Source organism: Gossypium raimondii, chromosome 8 (assembly GCF_025698545.1).
Source record: "Gossypium raimondii isolate GPD5lz chromosome 8, ASM2569854v1, whole genome shotgun sequence".
Lineage (NCBI taxonomy): Eukaryota > Viridiplantae > Streptophyta > Magnoliopsida > Malvales > Malvaceae > Gossypium > Gossypium raimondii.
This window is the reverse complement of record NC_068572.1, coordinates 5,273,138-5,294,274: the sequence shown is the minus strand read 5'-3', so window position 1 is coordinate 5,294,274 and position 21,137 is coordinate 5,273,138. Positions and strand designations below refer to the sequence as shown.

The 21,137-nt window shown below is 34.4% G+C and overlaps 1 protein-coding gene across 1 annotated transcript; it reads left to right on the top strand.

Moving 5' to 3' along the window:
- Positions 1-52: 52 nt before the first annotated feature.
- Positions 53-7,806, top strand: LOC105790470 (CSC1-like protein At4g02900). The gene is made up of 12 exons (XM_012618078.2): positions 53-349; positions 461-801; positions 941-1,090; positions 1,677-1,812; positions 3,236-3,337; positions 3,542-3,658; positions 3,803-3,883; positions 4,511-4,851; positions 5,319-5,564; positions 6,136-6,460; positions 6,692-6,925; positions 7,341-7,806. Exons 2-12 carry the CDS (start codon positions 488-490, stop codon positions 7,563-7,565), a joined length of 2,271 nt encoding a protein of 756 aa, XP_012473532.1. The 5' UTR covers positions 53-349; positions 461-487; the 3' UTR covers positions 7,566-7,806.
- Positions 7,807-21,137: the final 13,331 nt, after the last annotated feature.

Sequence of the window (21,137 nt, the reverse complement as noted above, 5' to 3'; positions counted from 1 at the left end):
TTTAGTAGAATACAGGGACTTAAGACTTATTTTAACCTTTTAAAAACGCTTCGACTTTAATTGAGTTAGTTTATCAGTTGTACGGACAAGAAAAAAACGGTTTTCCGTGCTGTTTTATATTTTTGCCGCCAAATCCCCCATTTCTCTCTCTCTCTCCACCCCCCCCAAAAAAAAAAAAATTTCTCTTCTCAAGAAAAAAGCGGAGACGAGAAGAAAATAAAAGAAGAAAAATATAGAAAAAGATCTTCCAAAAATTTCAACGCAATTTCCAATAGAATCAAGTTCTTGTAGATCTCTGAGTTTCGTCGATTCAGGAAAGTCCGGTTCAGAAAAGCTACGCCATTGTTAGGTTTCGTTGCTTTGTTTTTGTTTTTAAATGTTTAAATTTTTTTTATGCATAGAATTCAAATTTTAAGATGGTAGACCTGATTTACGTTTTATGATGTTTGTTTGATTTCAGAGTGAATTGAATCGGCGAAGGAAAAAAATGGCGTCTCTTCGAGATATAGTTACATCAGCTTCTATCAATCTTCTCTCAGCCTTTGGATTTCTAATGGCTTTTGCAATATTGAGGATCCAGCCGTTCAACGATAGGGTTTATTTCCCGAGATGGTACAAAAAGGGGACAAGGAGCAGCCCTACTCGATCTGGAGCATATGCATCAAAATTTGTCAACTTAGATTGCAGGACATATTTAAATTTTTTGAATTGGATGCCTGCGGCTTTGAGAATGCCTGAACCCGAGCTCATTGATCATGCTGGACTTGATTCTGTTGCCTATATTCGGATTTACCTTCTCGGGTAAGTTCTTTTAGATGCGGTCTGCAACTTTTGTTGATATGTTTGCAAAGAAGGAACATAAAAATGAAATATTTATGTTAGAATTTATGAGCATCATTTATAGTCTAATAATATGATTATGACGGCATTTTTTGCGCAGCTTGAAAATATTTGTCCCCCTCGCTGTGTTGTCTTTCATGGTTTTGGTCCCTGTCAATTGGATAGGGGATACATTAGAGCGTGCTAAGGATTTAAACTTCAGCAACATTGACAAACTCTCAATATCAAATGTTCCAGATGGATCAAAAGGGTGAGTAGTAGTTGTTTTTACTCGGTTCTTCTCGAATGCTATACTCTGGTTGTCATATGGAATTCATCAGTTGCAAACATGGAAAATGTTGGTGTCTCCTTTTAATTTATGCGAAATACTAGACCTTGCCGTTAACACTGGTGCATGTGTTGTATTCAAAGCAGACTGTGAGACAGATTTCTATTATTTCAATATCTGTGTTATATGCAGCACTGAAGAAGTGGGTTTCAAACTATACTATATACCGAGTTATTGTATACACATTTTGGTTTCTTCTACCTATTCTCAAAGTCCTTATGCAATAACTTACATTTTTGGGTTCCATGGTTGAAACCTCTGGTGCTGTTATTGTAATATTAATAAAAGGGCAAAGTAAAGTTTATTAACTGCAAGGCACTCTCATTTGAAAGGTTTGTGCATGAGGAGGCACTATTAGAGATGAAAATCCAGCTTTAGGCCCTGATCCAAACAATATAGTACATTGTCTCTTCTCCTTATAAGCTTTTAAATGAACCTGGGTATTATATCATAAAATTTTCAATTTGCATTTCTCAGTTAGGAGAAAGTCTCAACTTATTCTTTTCAGGTTTTGGGCACATATCGTTATGTCATATGTATTCTCGTTCTGGACATTTTATGTGCTATATTCAGAATACAAAGTGTTAGCTACCATGAGGGCGGACTATCTAGCATCAGAAACTCGTCGTCCTGATCAATTCACAGTGAGTTTTTTTTCCAAGGGCTTATTAATGACAGTATTGTTGTTATGCAGATATTCATATGCTTCTTTATTTTATAATATAAAATGCATCTCATCTGTTTACAACTGTTGATTATCTTAGACAGGTCGATTTGTTGAATGCTTTAGAATTTTTTATTAGAAGGGGAAAATGAATATTAAACACATGGATATCTAGATACTGTCACAATATAACGTAAACATTGAAGGGGATTACTTTTCATATTTCAAAAGGTTGTAATTAAAATTTCCAATCATTAAAGGGTATTTGTTTCTCATTAAAGGGCGGGTTAAGATGTTTTTCACTTCTATGAAGAATTTCAGGGATCTCCATCTCTGACTAGACTGGTTATGCACTTATTTGTAATATCTAAATCAGATGTCGGACTTAATTTAATCTCATAACATAGCATACAATTAGAGTGGAGAAGCTTTGCTTTATATTAGAGGTACTCCAATATTTTTATCCATTAATATTAATCATCATTCATAAGTATAGTTTACATAATTCATATGTGGGCTTACACATATAAATGATGATTTGTGTATTGAAAAGCAATAGACAAAAAGGTAATAGATCAGATCTCAACCATATATTAATTTAGTATAAATAAATTTTTCGTCTTAGGCCATCTTGTATCTAATAGTGACATTGGGTTTTAACTAAATCTGGAGGGAAGCCAGGTCAGATTTCTAAACAAAGGGCAAAGCTCTCTCAACATTGTTTTCTTCTTTTACAAGACTCAAATTTAGAGCATTAAGTTCCTTATTAGTTGACCCAACAAGCTTTGGTCTGTAATTTAGTATGTTAACACATGATTACATACATATATCTTAAATGATTTGAAATATGATCGTATACTGATAAAAAAAAAATATGTGATCGTATACTTTCCTATTTATCAGGCTATGACTTATGAAATGTCTTTATAGATGGTTTTGCATCATCATTGCTAATAATTTTAGCACTCATATTTGGGGTTTCCCCCTTTTCTCATTCCCCAGTTACGGTGTTGCTGGACCTTTTTTTCTATGTAACCACGTACTATTGCTGCCTTATTGAATCATAAACAATTTTTTGGTACACTGACCCTTGGACTACATGACGGGATGTAGCCCTCCCATTCCATAAACCACACCTCTGTTTAAAACCATGAGAGCCCCGAATCATATATATGTAAGTCCTAAAATATAGATAGTGGTGTCTGCTTGAGGACCTTTCTGTCATTCTACTCAAAGTTGAAGGAACCAAAGGGCATTGCTGTTTGTGGCAGATAGACGGTAGTTACGGAAAATACCTATCACAATCAACATACATGCGCATGCCTGCTAGAGCAGTTTTATCTCATCCTTCTTTAGTACTTATCATTTTGCCTTTTTCTGTTTACATTTATAATGTTTTGCAGGTTCTTGTAAGAAATATTCCTCCTGATCCGGATGAATCAGTTAGTGAGCACGTCCAACATTTTTTTTGTGTAAATCATCCTGATCATTATCTTACTCATCAGGTGTGTTTTCCTTTGACAAGTTTTCACCTACGATAATTTGATTGTTAAATAAGTTCGAAGTAGCACTACTGCAGGGAATAAGGAAAGTAGGTGTTCTAACAGGAAATTCTATGTTACAGTTTTTGGATTCAAGTATTATGTTTCTATTTGCCAGTGATATCAATTTCTATAGCATTAATTGCTTTACCTCTGTAACTTTGATAGATTGTATATAATGCAAATAAGCTAGCGTCATTGGTTTCAAAGAAGCGAGACTTGCAAAATTGGTATATTTACTACCAAAATAAGTTCGAGAGAACTTCAAAGAAGCCGCTCACAAAGGTAATATCTTCTCATGACAAACTAAATTTTGCTCGATTTCCTTTCTTGGTGGAATAGTTTGTTTAATGTTACAGCAATTGCCATTTAGTATTCCATGGTAATTTCAGCTGTTTACTTCGTTCTCCAAATTTCTTGTTATTGTAGACGGGTTTCATGGGTCTCTGGGGCACTAAAGTTGATGCAATCGATCATTATACTTCTCAGATTCAGAAGCTGAATGAAGAAGTAAGTAACATGGTGACTGTACTAGGATTTTTTAGAAAAATATCTTTGTTATGCAAAAACTATCATATGATGAGGTAATAATTATATGATTAGAATTTCCAATTAAGAGTTTATAAATATATAATATATTAATGGTCTATATTACCCGCATTCCCTCTTCTGTTTTTTTGAGAAACGCATTCTCATTTTTTTTAGTATCCATATATGATTTTCAACACATTTCTAGATTTTTATATGGGGTATAGTACCGTAAGAAATCTCCTAATACATAAAAGAAAAAGTTAGACATATCCGTGCTGGACACATTCTATATTCGAGACTTACATCTAAGTAACATGGATATTGGCTATAGCTACATTGTTTCTCTTGGTTAAGCATCACCTCCCCAACATCCTTCCAGGCACATGTACATTCTATTTTCTATCTTTTTATTCTACTAAGGTAAGAATATGTAAGTATGATCGAAACAACATTAAGATGATATACAGTTTACCTTCCAGACAACATAATGTTATCTCCCTCGTCTTGTTTCTTCCCTTAGTATTTGGTTTTCTTTTTCTTTTTCCTGTTGTCAATGTATAATTTAATTACTCATGACAAAACTGAAATTCCTTCATTCTAATTTAGGAAGCCGTAGAAAGAGAAAGAGTCAAGAAAGATCCGGATGCTATAGTTCCAGCGGCATTTGTTTCATTCAAATCGCGATGGGCGGCAGCAGTCTGTGCTCAAACACAGCTCTGCCGTAATCCTACACTTTGGTTGACGGAATGGGCCCCTGAGCCTCGTGATGTTTATTGGGATAACTTCGCTATACCATATTTTGAACTCACCATTCGAAGGTTGATAATAGCCGTTGCTCTATTTTTTCTAATTTTCTTCTTCATGATCCCTATAGCTTTTGTTCAATCTCTAGCCAATATTGAGGGAATTCAGAAGGTTTTCCCCTTCTTGAAGCCATTAATACGAATGTAAGTTTCTTGTCGCTGTTTTCTTTCTATTAACTAAGCACCTCCTCATGTCTCTCTTGATATTTTCTCATAGTCATTAAATATGATACTCTGAATTTTCATTTTGCTTGAAGTACCTGTATCTGACATACATTTGGATATGAGTATGGAGATACAACCCTCCAAATAAATGAGAAAACTTAGAAATTTTGAACATATCCGGTGAAGAAAATGTTTAAAAGACAACTATTTAGTTTTCAGTTATGCTACTTCGACTCTTATTTTCCGTGCTAACACGTTTAAATATGGGTACAAGGTACGATTCTCCAAATTTTATAGGAAAACTTTGAAAAACTTAATTGTACACACTCAAATGTGACACTCAAGTCCGAGTAACTAGATTTCCCTTCCCTGCTTGCAACTAATACTATGATGTTTTGAGACTTGTAGCGGCTAAAACTTTCCAACTGCTCTAAAACTTGTTTCAGAGAGTCAGTCAAATCCGTTATCCAAGGCTTTCTCCCTGGGATTGTATTGAAGATATTTCTTGCTGTACTTCCCCAAATCCTTATGACAATGTCTAAAATAGAAGGATATCCATCCATCTCAGCTCTGGATAGAAAATCAGCTGCGAAATATCACATGTTCATTCTTGTCAATATATTTCTTGGAAGCATTATAACTGGCTCAGCACTTCAGCAGCTTAAAACTTTCATCGATCTGCCTCCAACAGAGTATGTATTTTTGCTTTTCCCCAGAAAAATGGATGGGTTTAAATATTTTATACTTAATGATATTCACATGCAACTTGAGTACTGAAATAAATTTATGGTGGACAACCATGGTTGTTGCATGAAGAAATTAAGTTAGATCAGCAATTATTGGTAGCTTATTGCACGGAATTCATACATATCGCACAGATATACAACCATAATGGTTCTAAATTGATGCTGGAGATGGACTTATGAATTTCTTCATTTTTTCATCCTTTGGTTCCTTATATTTTCTTTTCAATTGCAACATTCTACCTTTTTCTATATCCTCCATTAATGTGTTTAAGATTTACTATTCTGCTGATGAGCTCGTATACCATTATATCCGCCTAAATTGCTCCAACTTTTCATTTTTCTTGAAGTTTATACAGCACTTGTATTTGATGCATATCCAAGCCCAAGTAATAAAGATGTCCGCACGCAAGAAACATAGCTATCTTTCTGAATACTATTTACATTAAATCATAGTATTTTATCTTAACGTATCTGATAATATGGAGGTGTGATTAAATTACTTTGCTACTTTGTGCAGGATTCCAAAAACCATTGGGGTATATATCCCAATGAAAGCCAATTTTTTCATAACTTATATAATGGTGGATGGATGGGCAGGGGTTGCTGCAGAAATCCTGAGATTAGTACCATTGGTGTTGTTCCACTTGAAAAATACATTTTTGGTTAAAACAGAACAAGATAGATATGAAGCAATGGAGCCTGGTTCCATTGACTTTCCAGTAGGTGAACCAAGGATCCAATTATACATCTTGCTGGGACTTGTTTATGCTCCCATCACCCCTTTTCTTCTTCCTTTCATCATCATCTTCCTTGCTTTTGCCTATGTGGTATTTCGTAACCAGGTACACTACTAGCCAAACCAAATATCACATTGTCCTCCTTGCATGGTTTATATTATATGGAGCGTGATACATTCCTTGTTAACCAGATTAAGTGTTGGATATGGATGATGTATCAATCCTAAGTTTTGCTCTTAGTGTAAATCTACTTTTATGTCCAGATATGGGTCGGAATCCGACAAATTCGATTATTTCTTGCTTTTACTTGAGCGAAATGTTGTTTGTTTGTGCAAGGTTATCAACGTGTATGATCCAAAGTACGAGAGTGCAGCAGCATTTTGGCCAGACGTGCATAAGAGAGTGGTGATAGGTTTATTCATATCTCAACTTCTTCTACTGGGATTGTTGAGCACAAAGAAGATCGGGCGTAACCATTTTGCATTGCTTCCCCTACCCGTTCTGACCATCTGGTTTTTCATGTACTGCAAGGGCCGCTTTGAATCTGGTTTCATTAGATTCCCTTTACAGGTACCTAACTATCATCTAATCTTTTATTATATCATACTTTTAGTTTGCCATGACCGTGACCTTAGAGGCACCTCTTGATGGTTGAAAAGGCAAAATCATGAGTGCTAAGATATAGAGGTCACGTGAGCAAATATCCTAGAGGTTATAGATTAATTATGGACACCGACCATGTATAAAGCTCTTCAAGTATCATGGTTTCGCAGCATGCAGTGTCATACTTGCCCACATGATATTTATATTCTAGAGGCTGCAAAGTTCTTTAATGGTCATAGATTCGCTTATTCAGGTATCGAGAGAAGCTCTCTATAAAACTAAACACGATAACATTGTCAGCCCAATGCTGTTTTACTTTTTGTACAAAATGCTTGCCGGACTTGTAATATTTGTTTGAAAACACACGCACACACATATACAGGAAGCAATGGTAAAAGATACATTAGAAAGGGCAACGGAGCCACAGTTCAACTTAAAAGCATACCTAAAAGACGCATATATGCATCCTGTATTCAAAAGCAGCGACGTGGAGAAATCGGATTTCACATTTGAAGAAGAGAAGAGCCCACTGGTTGCCACAACCAGGGTAGCCACCAAACTTTCTCCCGATGTGAATTCTTCCTTCCCCGTTCAATCGGATGCTTGATTTGTTTTTCTACTTTCTTACCCGAATACCATCCCTAATTCGCTTCTCCATTTTCAACTTCATACCATATGTGTGTATGTATCCTTGTATATATGTATATGACATAACTTTAGCTTCTCAACACTTGATTTATTGGCTTCTCAATGGGGACAAAAAAAAAAAAGAAAAAAAGAGGGGAGGGGTGGTTTGCTTTGTTAAATTTGATATATTGACAGTCACATTTAAATTTAGGTTTCTTATGTCTTTCTTCTTTTTCATTTTATTCATATATGGTTGTACATATATATCTCACGGGTCACAGATTAAGGCTCATTTTGTTTCACTGAAAATAGCTTTTGGAAAATAATTTTTGGAAAATGACTTACTTTTCTGAAAAAGCTAATATTTTCTGGTGTTTGAATGAATCTGTGTAAAATATTTTCTTTTGTTTGGCAGGTTCTTTAAAAATATTTCATAAATGTCGTTTTCAATTTAACAAACATACATTTGAGATTTTTTATTTTTTCATTATTTAATTGAGTTTATTTTATATCTATAATTTTATATTTTACATTGTTTTTACATATATTAAAAATATTTTGTTAAATTTAGGTTCATTGCAACGATTATTTTTTAGTTACATGACTACCAACTGAGTATTTTTTTATTTAAAAATGTGACATTAACAAAATTGACAAAAAAAAATCCACAATGTCAGCAGTTGGACTTGATTTTCAAATCTGGAAAATAGAGGGACTAAATTTTTGAAAATAAAAGTACAGAAACTAACTTGCAAATTTGTGAAGAGTATATAGACTTATGACATATTTTAACATTTATTCTGCAAAACATTTATTATTAATATATTTATAATTGTAATAAATATTTAGTATTAAAATATTAATATTGATATTTTCAATAATATGTGAATAATATTATTTAAAATTATTATTTTAAAATTTACTATTAAAATAAAATTTAAATATTAAATAATTTTTAAAATAATAAATTATATTAATAATTTATTATATGACTAAATATAAATAATTAAATATGTATGTTTAATAATATTAAAAATATAATATTTTATATTAATATTTTAAATATTTTAAAAATAAAATAAAATTTATTATCAATATAATAATGTTAAACTTGATTTAAGTTAATTTTTATATAAAAGTAAAATTATCTATTGAGGAGTTCTTTTTCGGAAAATGACTTAACGCTTTTCAAAATGGTAAGTCATTTTACAAGGAAAAAGGCTTATTTTCCGTTGACCTGTAAGTCATTTTTCGTTGACCAAGTTGTTTTCTACGAAACAAACACAGGAAAATACAGAAAATATTTTCCGTAAAACCTTTTACATGTAAACAAACAGACCCTAAAACCCGTGGAGAATACACACAGAACGTCTCATAGAGATTAATTGATTAAATCGGGTTTATTTAACCCCATTTGACTCGATTCGATTCGTGGAACATATGGAGAAGCTCATTTATTTGAAGTCTTAGTAGCTCAATGAAACACTCCAATAAAACTGGAATTATTATGGTGAATATTTTGTAATTTTAGGATAAGATTGTATAGTATTTAAATTTCTTAGGACTCTTATCTTATAGATAGGCTATGATATCAATTGTTGATGTAATTTAAATTGTACCGTTAGATTTGGGGGCTCAATTATAAATATAACTCTTCATTCATTTGTAATCACTCAATTGTATTTCTTCGTTTGTCAGTTTGATCCTGCTTTATTTCAGTGTCTTAAAGAAAAATTCTCGCCTTCTTGAGAGATAATTAATTCCTTTACTTTAAATTCACCTAAATCAGCCTAAGGTTGTGCGCGATTAGAGGTGCTCATGGGCCGGGCCAGGCCGGGTTCGGCGGCCCAAAAAATTTCGACCAGTCCTAGGCAGGGCTGCCCGCCCGAAATATGGGCCTAGAATTTTGCCAGTGCCCGGCCCGAAAAATTCATAAGCCTGCCCGCCCGCCCGCTTTTTAAATAAATACCAAAAATTATTTTAAAATTAAAATTAATATTAAAAAAGTATTTTAAAAATATTTTAAAATTAAAAAATTAAAAAGTATTTTAAAAAATTTAAAATTTAAAAATTTAATAAAAGTATTTTAAAATTAAAAAATAAAAATAATAAAATATTTATTATATTGGTAGGGCCCGCCAAAAAGTTGTGCCCGAGGCCCATTTCGCTTTTTAATCAGCCTCGTTTTTTTGCCCAAGCCCATATTTCGGGCCTATATTTTTACCCAAACCCTCCCATATTTCGAGTGGGCCTTCGGGCCGGGCCGGGCCGCCCGGCCCATGAGCACCTCTATGCACGATTTGTCAAACTTAAATTCTGGTCCCGTGACATATACTTGAAAATCAATTATTTTCAAAAACCAAACTTAACGTTAAAATGATTTGATGTTTTGAATCATTCATTTTATCAGATAGATTTGATTATACTTGAGTTTGGACATTGAAAATGATATTGTTGGAAAGAACAATCACCAATAATTTTTATAAATCATAAAACTAAGGTTGTTTGAATTAGATTGGACTGGCTAGTTCGACCAGAAATTGGTTGTGGTATCAGTTCGAAAATGCGCATTGAACCAGTTGATCTAAGAATTGGTACGAACTGGTTGAACAAAACAAAAAAAAACAATTGAAGGATTGTTAATATTTTATTTTTATGAATTTTTTAATGATTTATTTAATCGAATCAGATAGATTGTGTAATAGCCCTTTTTTAGTGGTGTCGAAAATAGTGATTTCGGGACCACAACTCCAATGTGTCAATTTGTAAATATTAAGTAATTAATAATTACGAGGTTATTAGTCTAATATTAAATTTTGGTCAAGAAATTATATCGTTTAGATAGTTAATTAAGTAAAAGGACTAAATCGTAAAAGTGAAAGAAATTGGTCTCCATTAGTTAAAGTTATTAAATAGTTGTAGAAAACTAAGTTGAAGGATTAAAATGGAAATTAAACCATCATTATCCTTAGTGGACGGTAATGGACTTGAGGTTGTGAATTTTAGATGACAATTTAAAGGGTAAATTGGTAATTAATTAAGTAAATTATAAACTAAAATATGTAAAAGTTTCTATCATCTTCTTCCTTGTAATTTTCAACCGAAACCCTAGATGAACTAGAGCACACATTCGGCCAAGCTTGTTCTCATAATAGATTAGGAACGAGTTGAAGGTCGTGGAAAAGAAAAGGTTGCAGAATAGTCCCCGTACTATCGTTAGCGTTGCAATTTAGTCCGGTAAGTTTATTCGGTTTAATACTAATGTATTTACATGCATAATTGATGAATTAAATTGTTTTGTTTGAACATTATAATAATGTTGTGTATATAAGAATTGAAGTAATGGATTGTGATAGCATTGATCACTAATGAAATGTTCTGAGCCGGATGAACGTAGGATAGAGTACGATTGGCATGTCAATAGGTTATTTGAACGCAGTATGGGGTTGATCTGAGTAATGGAGAATATTTTTATATTTTCCCTGTTCACTAGATAAACCGAGGTCCTACATTAGTTGCAGACTATCATGTTATATTACAATGTTATTTGGTGTGTTGGTTGGTTTGACTCACATGAGCTTCTTGTATGTTGGATGGCTAATCGTGTACTCGTATCTATTTATCGTTTATCGGGCTATGTTTTTATTGATCTCTGTAAACTACTAAATTGTGGAAACTAATTTGTACTATTGTATTAAGCATTACTCAATGTTGTGAGCTGTGATTGACAGGAAATATGTTTTTTAAATCTTGTTATTTGAATTGTTATGTTTAATTCGATAAGATTTTTCGTTTAATCGACGAACTTACTAAGATTTACATAAGCTTACTCGTATCTTCTTCCTTTTCTTGTAGATTACATTTTGTGAAAGGGAGATCGAATCAACTCGTAAAAAATCACACTATCCCGAGGACTCTTTTGGTAGATTTTGTAAACATTTTGGTTATATGACATGTTATAGGGAAATGATTATGTTTGTAATGTTTTAGAGCCATGTGTGGTGTTTTGATATGTTTGATGTTGTGGAATGGTAACCTTATATGGTATGCTTGTTAAACTCAAAGTTGAGCTTGAGTTTTTTGTCCAAGGAATGGTAAGTGTCATGTTTAAGTATGGTATGATGAGATTGAAATAGATTAGTTGGTATGTATATTATGACTTGTAGGTGATATGAAATGATAATGTTTGGGTATGGGCATTATTTTGTAACTTCATGTATGACACCTTGGTTTGGTCTTAGGTGGTTGAAATTGACATGTTTTGGTTGTTTTTAGGTGTGGTTATAGTCTTGTGATCATGTGTTATGAATTGGTTTAGGTACCTATGTAATTGGATGAAAAATGAGAATGATTTTGGTCACTTTTGGGTACACACAGCCTGGGACATAGGCTTCACACAACCGTGTGTCACACACGAGCAACCCACACAGGCATGCGCCCCTAGCGTATTAGGTGAAGGGTTCACACGAGAGGGCACAAAGGCTGCAGCACGACCGTGTGACTCAAGTCAGAGAGTTACACGGCTCATGCACACGGGCGTGGCCATTCTAGAGTCACACAGTTTGGACTCGGTCACATGGCCTGGACACACGGTCGTGTGACCCCTATTTTAAAAAATTTTCATTCTTGTCCCAATCTCTTTTTTTGTTCCCTACTAATCCTTGATTGTTCCTAAACTATTTTTAGAGCCTCGTAGGCTCGATTTAAGTCCCGTGAATGTATGTCTTTCTTTATTCTGAATTATTTATGAATATTGTTAATTAATTTGATGAATTGGATACTATTGTAATAGAATGTTCCAAATTGTACAGTAATCCTCCGTAAGCCTATTCCAACAACAGAAATGGGTTATGGGTGTTACATTTAGTAGTATCAGAACTATGATTTAGTCGGTTCTCAGACTGAACGTAGCATAAATGAAATATAGAAATTACATGCCATATAAACCCGTGATAGTGTGATATTGATTGATCCGATCTAACCCCTATTTTCTTGTAGATTTTAAAGATGTCATCTAATTCTAATCGTGATGAAACTAATGAGGTTAACAGTAATATTCCGACTATTGATTCTGGTGCAAGTCATAGTATACTGATTCTACAAATATTTGAAAAAAAGGTTAAGAATATGTTTTTCGGTTTAATGGGACAATGGTTCTATGAGTTTAAGAGAAATAATTTAGTGTCTTAGCAACCTCCATCCCCTTATTGTACCCCTTGTTACACCTCTTATGATTACTCCACCCCTTGTTACACGATAACGGTTCGAATAATGCTCTGGATCCAGCTTTAAGATTTAGGGCATATGAACATCCACCCCACGTGACCAATATCAACCTCTCTGCCAGTGGTGGTTTAAAGTTCCGACAACTCCCATACAAAATACCTAACTATGCAAGCTCATCATCAAATGTCCAGGTATCTGAAGTTGGCATGGAGTACCCCAGCAAAGATGTTTTTCTTGCTGCACTGAAGCGATACAGCTTCAAGAATGACGTGAACTATCATGTTACAAAATCTCATTCTGAGAAATTCGAGGGAAAGTGTGCAATGTGCGACAGGAGGTGCAAATGAAAAATTATGGCACCTTTTTAGAAAAAGACAGACTTGTGGACGATAAAGAAGTATTCTGGTCCACATACTTGTGTTGCAGCAAGTGCGTGATGTGATCACCCGATTTTCTTACATAATGTGACTTCACCAAGGTCTTCGTATTTTCCAATAGTATAACTTTAACTTGTAATTTGTAGGTATAAATCAGGATCATCCGCAGCTAGACTTCAACATGATATCTGACATAATTCTACCTATGGTGAAAACGAGTTCCAGAATTCTCGTCTTTGTGTTGATTGTCAACATCCGTAGCCAGTACGATTACATGCCATCATACTGAGAGGCATGGGTCGCAAAACAAAAGGTTATAGATAAATTGTATCACAATTGGAATAGTTTATGGCAATGGTATCAGGTATTAGATCGGTACGTACCAAGTTTTAAAACTAATCTAGAAATGCACCCAATGTATTTCGATGATCATCTAGTCCCTGAAAAAAGAGTATTCCACCGATTCTTTTGGACCTTCGATCAAAGCAATGAAGCTTTTGAATCTGCAAGCCTTTGGTACAAATTGACGACACCTAACTGTACACGAAGTATAAGCATCAGTTGTTGATGGTCGTTGCCCAAGATGGTAATCGGAGGATTCTGTCGGTAGCATTTGCAACAACTCCCTCCGAAAAGGCAGATGGCTGAGTTTTTTTCTTAATCGATTGCGTCGTTGCATTTGCCAGTAGCCAGACATATGTGTCATATCCGACAGGGGAACCAAAATCATGGTTGCTATTGAGCGGCATGGTAGCCTTTGGGATCACACCTATTATAAGTACTATATAAGGCATGTCGGCTCCAACTACCACTCAAAATGACCTTCAGAAAGTGAGTGAGATCAATGCACTGGCATAGGTACGTAGTTACCACTATTTCCGTAATCATGCTAAACATATATGGAGTATATTCTTTGCATTCATGGGTATACTTTTCTTGACAGGGTACGAGCTCGTCTAGCATCATTTTTATGAGATGTTGGATAGCTTGCGCGCCATCAACAATGCTGGTGCGGACTACCTCGCCAGCATACCCTTTGAACAGTGGACACAATCATATGATGAGGGTCTACGATATGGGCACATGACAATGAACCTATCTTAATGTGTCAATCTCGTACTAAAGGGGATGTGTCATTTACCGATAACCTCAGTTGTCAAAGAAACATACTTTTGCATGGTTGCCTTATTTTAAAGCGAGGGACGACATATACTGGTAGATAGTAGGCTGTCACGTTTGATGCGAGGATGTAATGAAAGAAATTAGATGAAATGCAAAGAGAGCAGACATTATGTATGTAGTGTGTCACTCGCGTCCAAACCTGAGATTTTGGGTCACAGAGTATGTTAGGCACGACCAAGATATGTTAGGACCATCATACCGTGTTGACCTACTAAGAGGGACTTGCTATTGTGGGAGGTTCCAGACACTTCAATTCCCATGCGCACATGTAATTGTCACATGGGAAAATGTATAAATTAAGTAAACGCCTGTACAGATTGAAACTCATGTACAGATTGAAACGCGTTACAATGTATGGAGATTTGAATTCTCACCCATCCCTGATTAGAGTATGTAGCCACCAGTATCCAGCGACCCGTTCGAGTTGTCTCTGACCATGAACTTGCATCACATCCCGAAAGGTCATCCAACTTCCACTCAAATACGCACCAATATGGATGTTTGGGAGAAGGACAATCAACAAAGGTTATGTAAGTATTGTAGAAACCCAGGGCATACGAAGACAACATGTTCCTTACTAAGGGATACATTGAGGCCTTAACGTTGTTAGCATTCTTTTTTTTTTTTTGCGATATAAAATTTATTACAATGCTTCCTTTTTTTGTACAAAATCTGTTCATTCTTTCTTTTTGCATTTCATTTGTATTTGTTATTGTCTACTAATATTTATATAGTGGAAAAATTTCTACTTTAAGTGCTACTTCAAGTACCAATTACAATTTCTCTAGCTATTGAACTTTTACCATTTTTACGATTCAGGTCATTGTACCTTAATTAATCACTAGTTCGATAAAGATACCTATCCAAAGTTACATATTTTATATCAAATATTGTATATGAAAAATTACGTATAATTTACATTAGAATTTAACAAAGACAAATATGAGTTGAAACAGAAATAGAAAAAAAAATTGTTATTTTTTATTGATTCATTTATATTTACATCACAAAAAGTAAATAAAAATAAATATCAGCGTCGTCAAGCCGAATGTGTGCCATAGGGCGGTGGCTGATGGTTAGGCATAAGATTTCTACGTAAAAGTTGTGGTGTCGGTTCTTACTATTGGTAGTGATCATCATCCTCATCTTCTTCGTCTTCACCGCAACCCTTGTACTCATCTTCATCTCTACCGTCGTCATCATCTTCATCTCTACTCTTGGCTTCATTTTTGTCTCCATCGTCTTCCTCCGTGCTTGAGTGCGGTGTCATCCTAGCCTCTCATCATGTGTCCTCCACTCCACGATAATGTGGTTGCGTCGATAACCCACCTCGATAAAACAACAATACAGCTGGTGTTTGTGACATTATCGGCGGATAATCGTACGATGTCATAAAACCCAGATACATCGATATTGATGTAGGCACCGATACTGGCATTGATGATGACATTAATTTTGCCATTGATGTCGGTACATGCATCGAAATTTGTGTCGACATTTACTTCAAAAGCGATGTCAGTATCAGGGTTAATATGTTAGGGATGGAGGTGCCCCAAAATATGTACCTGCGGGAGGTGTAGTGTAACATCTCTTACCCGTATCCAATACTGGAATAGGGCACAAGGCATTACTAGAACACATACACTTGTAAACATATTTAACCGAGTTATAAAATTTCATCTAAATTAAAACTTTCAAAATTATTAACATGCTTTTATAACTCTTCACAATATATCCTCAAAATATTATAATCATAATAATTAGGGCCTACGAGACCCGATACATACTCATGCAATTCAATGCTTCATTTCCATTTCATTCAATTCGCAATTTCTCATGCTCACAATTTAAATCATATCACTAGCAATTTCTATTTAATTCACGTACAAGTCAATGACATTAAGTTCAACACTACGTATTTACCATTTAACTCAACGTTTATCGATTATACCATTCAATAACCCATTTATGAAATTCTCAATTTTGCAATGAAAATATTACTTTAGCTTAAATAACAACATCATCCTGGTATAAAGACACTACCACTTATTCATTTACTTTAATTCTTTTGAGCCAATTTGTCACTAACCATCCTTAATCAAATTAGGGAGCGGTTACGGAAAATTGAGTACTTCACTTCCACTTTGCCATAGTATAACTATGGTCTTAAGTATGATCACTTATCACTTGTCCCTGATCAGATAAGTGTAGCTAGGCTACCACTTACACTTTGTCACTTGATCAGATAAGTGTAGCTAAAATTACCACTTATCACTTTGTCACTTGATCAGATAAGTGTAGCTAAAGCTACCACTTATCACTTTGTCACTTGTCACTGATCAGAAGTACTCAAATCTGGCGTTCCGCTCAATTTGATCATTTATTCAGTTTTTGCATTTTTATTTTATTCTCATTTCAACAATAATATATTTCATCACACATTATATAATTCATGAGATTAACATTTAATCATTAAATTTCAGTCATATGAACTTACTATTTCATTATCTTTCCACAATTGTTTCCTATGCACATCACACAAGATATAAACACATTATTCAACCATACTTGCAAGCTAGTGTATTTAAACATAACTCTTTTGGAACTAACCACATGATAAACCATTCATGACATTATTTCATGCCAAATCATATACTGAATATACCATACACACATACTATGAAACTTTATTTTCACACATGAGCTTAAACCATGACCAATAATGCACAAATATAAGCATCATTTCTATTTCATCGTTTATCAATTATAATAAAAAATATGACCATTTATACACAAATCATTCATATATTTCCCAATTTTCCTCCTCCTCCTCTCCATTCCACATCCTTAATGTGTATAACACACTTAAACAACATTAACTATAATTTCACCATTCACTCACATGTATATTCAAAGTTGTTTATCCGAGTCAGAGTCACTAAACTATTTTTATCCGGAGCTACAGAGATCCAAATTAAGATCTGTTAATTTTCCCTGAAACTAGACTCACATATCTTCTTGCCATAAAATTTTCAGAATTTTTAGTTGAGCCAAATAGTACAGTTTATTCTTTAAAGTTTCCCCTGTTTTGCTGTCTGACAGTTCCGACCACTCTTCACTAAAAATTAATTATCTCATTGCACAGAATTCAGATGATGTTTTCATTTGTTTCTTCTGAAAATATACTCATTAAGGATTATAACCATATAAATTATAACTCACAATAATTTTTGTACAATTTTTAATGATTTTCCAAATTCAGAACAGGGGAACCCGAATTCATTCTGACCTTGTCACACAAAATCTATTATATCTCATGATTTACAATTTCATTGCTTACCATTTCTTTTATAAAAAACTAGACTCAATAAGCTTTAATTTCATATTTTATTCATCCTCTAATTAAATATCTACAATTTTTGGTGATTTTTCAAAGTTAGACTACTGCTGTCCAAAACTGTTTTAGTGCATGACGTTAATTACCATTTTTCCCCTAAGCTTTCAATAAATGAGAATTTCATCCCTGCTCAATTAACCTCTCAATTGAGCTGATTTTTCTCAATCAACACTTTATTCTATCACTTTAAATTACTTTATAACTTTTGGAAATCAGAATTTTAGCACTAGACTTTAATTCCAAATTTTTTCACAATTAGGTCCTACAAATCAATTTCTATTGAAATTACCTAATAAAATCATCTCATAAACAAATTAAAGCTTCAATTTCATTATATATCATCATTAAATTCCAGAAAATATTCATAGCAACTTTCAACTTCTCTCATAGAATCAAAAACTAATGAATTCAACAAGTGGGCCTAGTTGTAAAAATCACAAAAACACAAAAATTTCAAGAAATAGTCAAGAATTGAACTTAATTGTAGTAAAAATATGAAGAACCAGCTTGAAGAAGCCCTTCTGTGGTGTTTTAGCTGATGAGAATGCAGAAAAATGAAGAGAAATCTAGATAATTCCACTTTGGTCCTAACTTTATTAAGCAAATTTTGCAATATTCCAATTTTGCCCTTAATTCTCCTTACTTTCTTGCTGATTTCATGCCTTTGCCGTCCAGCCCAAATAGACCTTGGGTCTATTTCCTTTTAAGCCCTCTTCCTTTTATCATTTAAGCTATTTAATCATTTCCCAAAATTTTGCATTTGTTACAATTTAGTCCTTTTTGTTCAATTAATTATCGGAACTTTAAAATTTCTTAACGAAACTTTAATACTAACTTTTTAACACTCCATAAATATTTATAAAAATATTTATGGCTCGGTTTAAAATCCCCGAGGTCTTGATACCTCATTTTGATTCTAATTATTTTAATATTTATTTCTAGTGCACTATTCATTATTTCAAAAAATTTTCTTACTTCACATTTAACTTATACTTACTAAATTAATAATATTTTCTACCCATTTGTCGAATTTAGTGATCTCGAATCACGTTCCGACACCTCTGAAAATTTAGGCCATTACATTTTTTTTTCCCTCGTCGAATTTGTGGTCCCAAAACCACTGTTCTGACTGGACCCAAAATCAGGCTATTACATGTAGATACAGGGTGCTACGGTGGTGCATAATGCGGTGCTTGTGAATAGAACATGAGGTTAATGAAATGAACAGAAATATATGGAGTGAACTGATCAGGATTTAATGCAAACATAGGTGGCGCTTGTGGGGTTGGAGCTAGTGACGAACCCGTCGTGGCCTCTTCTGACAAAGTTCCCTACTCCTCGCCTCCACCGATAGTAGACATAGCTTGTCGGCGACTCTAAACCAAGGCATGTACTTCAAACAGGCCCGTGTTAAATAAGAAAAAAGGTACGTGGGTAGGTAATAATTCCATTCTATTGTCTCAAATGTCGGTGTACTCCTTGTGGTAATCTCACCAATTTTTGTCGGTCTTCCCTCGTAGATCAAGCTTGTGTAGTGCTTCTATGTCTCGCAGTGGCGGCGAAGTTTTTTGCCTCCACCAAAACTGTCGCATCACTCGATCCGATTCATGCATCTCTATCGCTGCATACACTATCAATGGCACATTCGCGTCCTACATACTCTGATGGCCAAAAATTCGGGCGGGACACATTCTATGATATCGGGATCGACGTCTGGCTACAGTGCACAATTATAAATTAGGTTATGTACGAAATTTTAAATTTCAAATCATTGCGTGATTATTATAGGTTTAAAAAAATCAATAACTAACCTCGACTTCTGAGCTTTGATCTAACAGCAGTTAGATATCTTTGAACTGCTCTGATAGTCTCATGTAACTCAGCCCATGGTTCCACCTATTCAAGCGATATGTTAATTCAAACATATAATAAATAAACAACATTTACTATATTAACTACATATTATTATCAATGAATTTTACCTTATCACCAATGGGAACATATAAGGGTCGTTCACTCGGGGACGTAGAAATGGTAGTCGCTACCACGCCAATGACTGCAGCAGGAGCAGGCAACCATCGATTGGCATCTTATTTGATTTTATCGTCCAACACAACTCCTGGTGCAACGTGGCCAATACGGCTGATCCCCAACTCAATCATTCGCATTTTTTGAAGTCGACTAGGTGTAGTAGCCACCTTATGTGTACCAAAATTTGAGATTTATCAGGCATTAGAATGCCCCCGATTAACCTTAGGCTGAATGCTCGGGTATATTGTTCTTTTACGACGTCGGTCGCGTCCTTAAGAAGTTCTTTGAAATTATTTTCCAACCATTTCATATCTATATGGCCACCTTGACAATTGTTCGGCACCTTCCCCAAAAATGTCTCACAGAGGTCCTCTTTACGGGGAATGACTGCTAACCCTGTAACAACTGGCTCATCCACCGGTAAACCAAGTTGTAAAGCTACATCCTCGAGTGTGATTGTACACTCACTGCATAAAAGATGGAAAGTGTGTCTCGGGCCTCCATCTTTCCACCAACGCATTGATGAGTGCAGGATTGAGTTTGCAGCTCCCGAGCATACAAGACGCATGCAAGAATCCTGCGTCTTGCAAGTAACCACGAATTTCAATGTCGGAGTTCCTTGAAAAATTATGTATGAACCCCTCCAAAACACGATCATCTAGCTATTTATATCGAAAAAATTAAAAAAACTTTATATTTAACTGAATTGAAATAATGAAATTTAAAATTTCTTCTTACCATTATCACTTGAGCAGCGAAAATGTGCTTGTCGTAGAAACGAATCAGAGAGCTTGTCATTCGTGAAAATTTAATCGAAATGAATATACAAAATAATTAAATAAAACTATAGTATTTTTAAACAAGGGTATAGGAAAATTTCGAACAAAACTTGAGAAATTTGAGAGAATAGAGAGAGAGAGATTTGAGTGAAAAGAATGAAAAATGGTCTAGTATTTATAGGGAAAAAAATTATCGTTGGCCCTTTAAAAAATTTTATCGTTGCCAACGTTTAAAAAGTCGTTGAGAAAATGATCATTGGAGGAAAGCAAGCACCCCCATCCTGCCGCCGCCGTCGGGCACCACTATTTTTCTCCGTATTTCTTTTTTTTTCTCCTCTTCTACTTGTAATTGATTTTCTATTCGTTCAACTATTATATTTCGATTTTAGAAAGGATTTATTAACATCTTCTTCTTTTTTCTAATCCATCTTTTTATTTTTTTTAATATTCTGATTAGTTGTGAATCTTCCGTTGACTGGAAAGCACATCTAGCGAAACATGCTTTTACACTCTCCCTACAAAAACGACCTATTCCCTAATTAAAAAAAAAACTTAAAAAA

Coding starts and splice junctions, on each gene's coding strand:
- LOC105790470 (XM_012618078.2), top strand. CDS start 488: ATGGCGTCTCTTCGAGATATAGTTACATCAGCTTCTATCAATCTTCTC. Junction 3,659..3,802: donor CAAAGAAGCCGCTCACAAAG/GTAATATCTTCT, acceptor TTGTTATTGTAG/ACGGGTTTCATGGGTCTCTG. Junction 6,461..6,691: donor ATGTGGTATTTCGTAACCAG/GTACACTACTAG, acceptor TGTTTGTGCAAG/GTTATCAACGTGTATGATCC.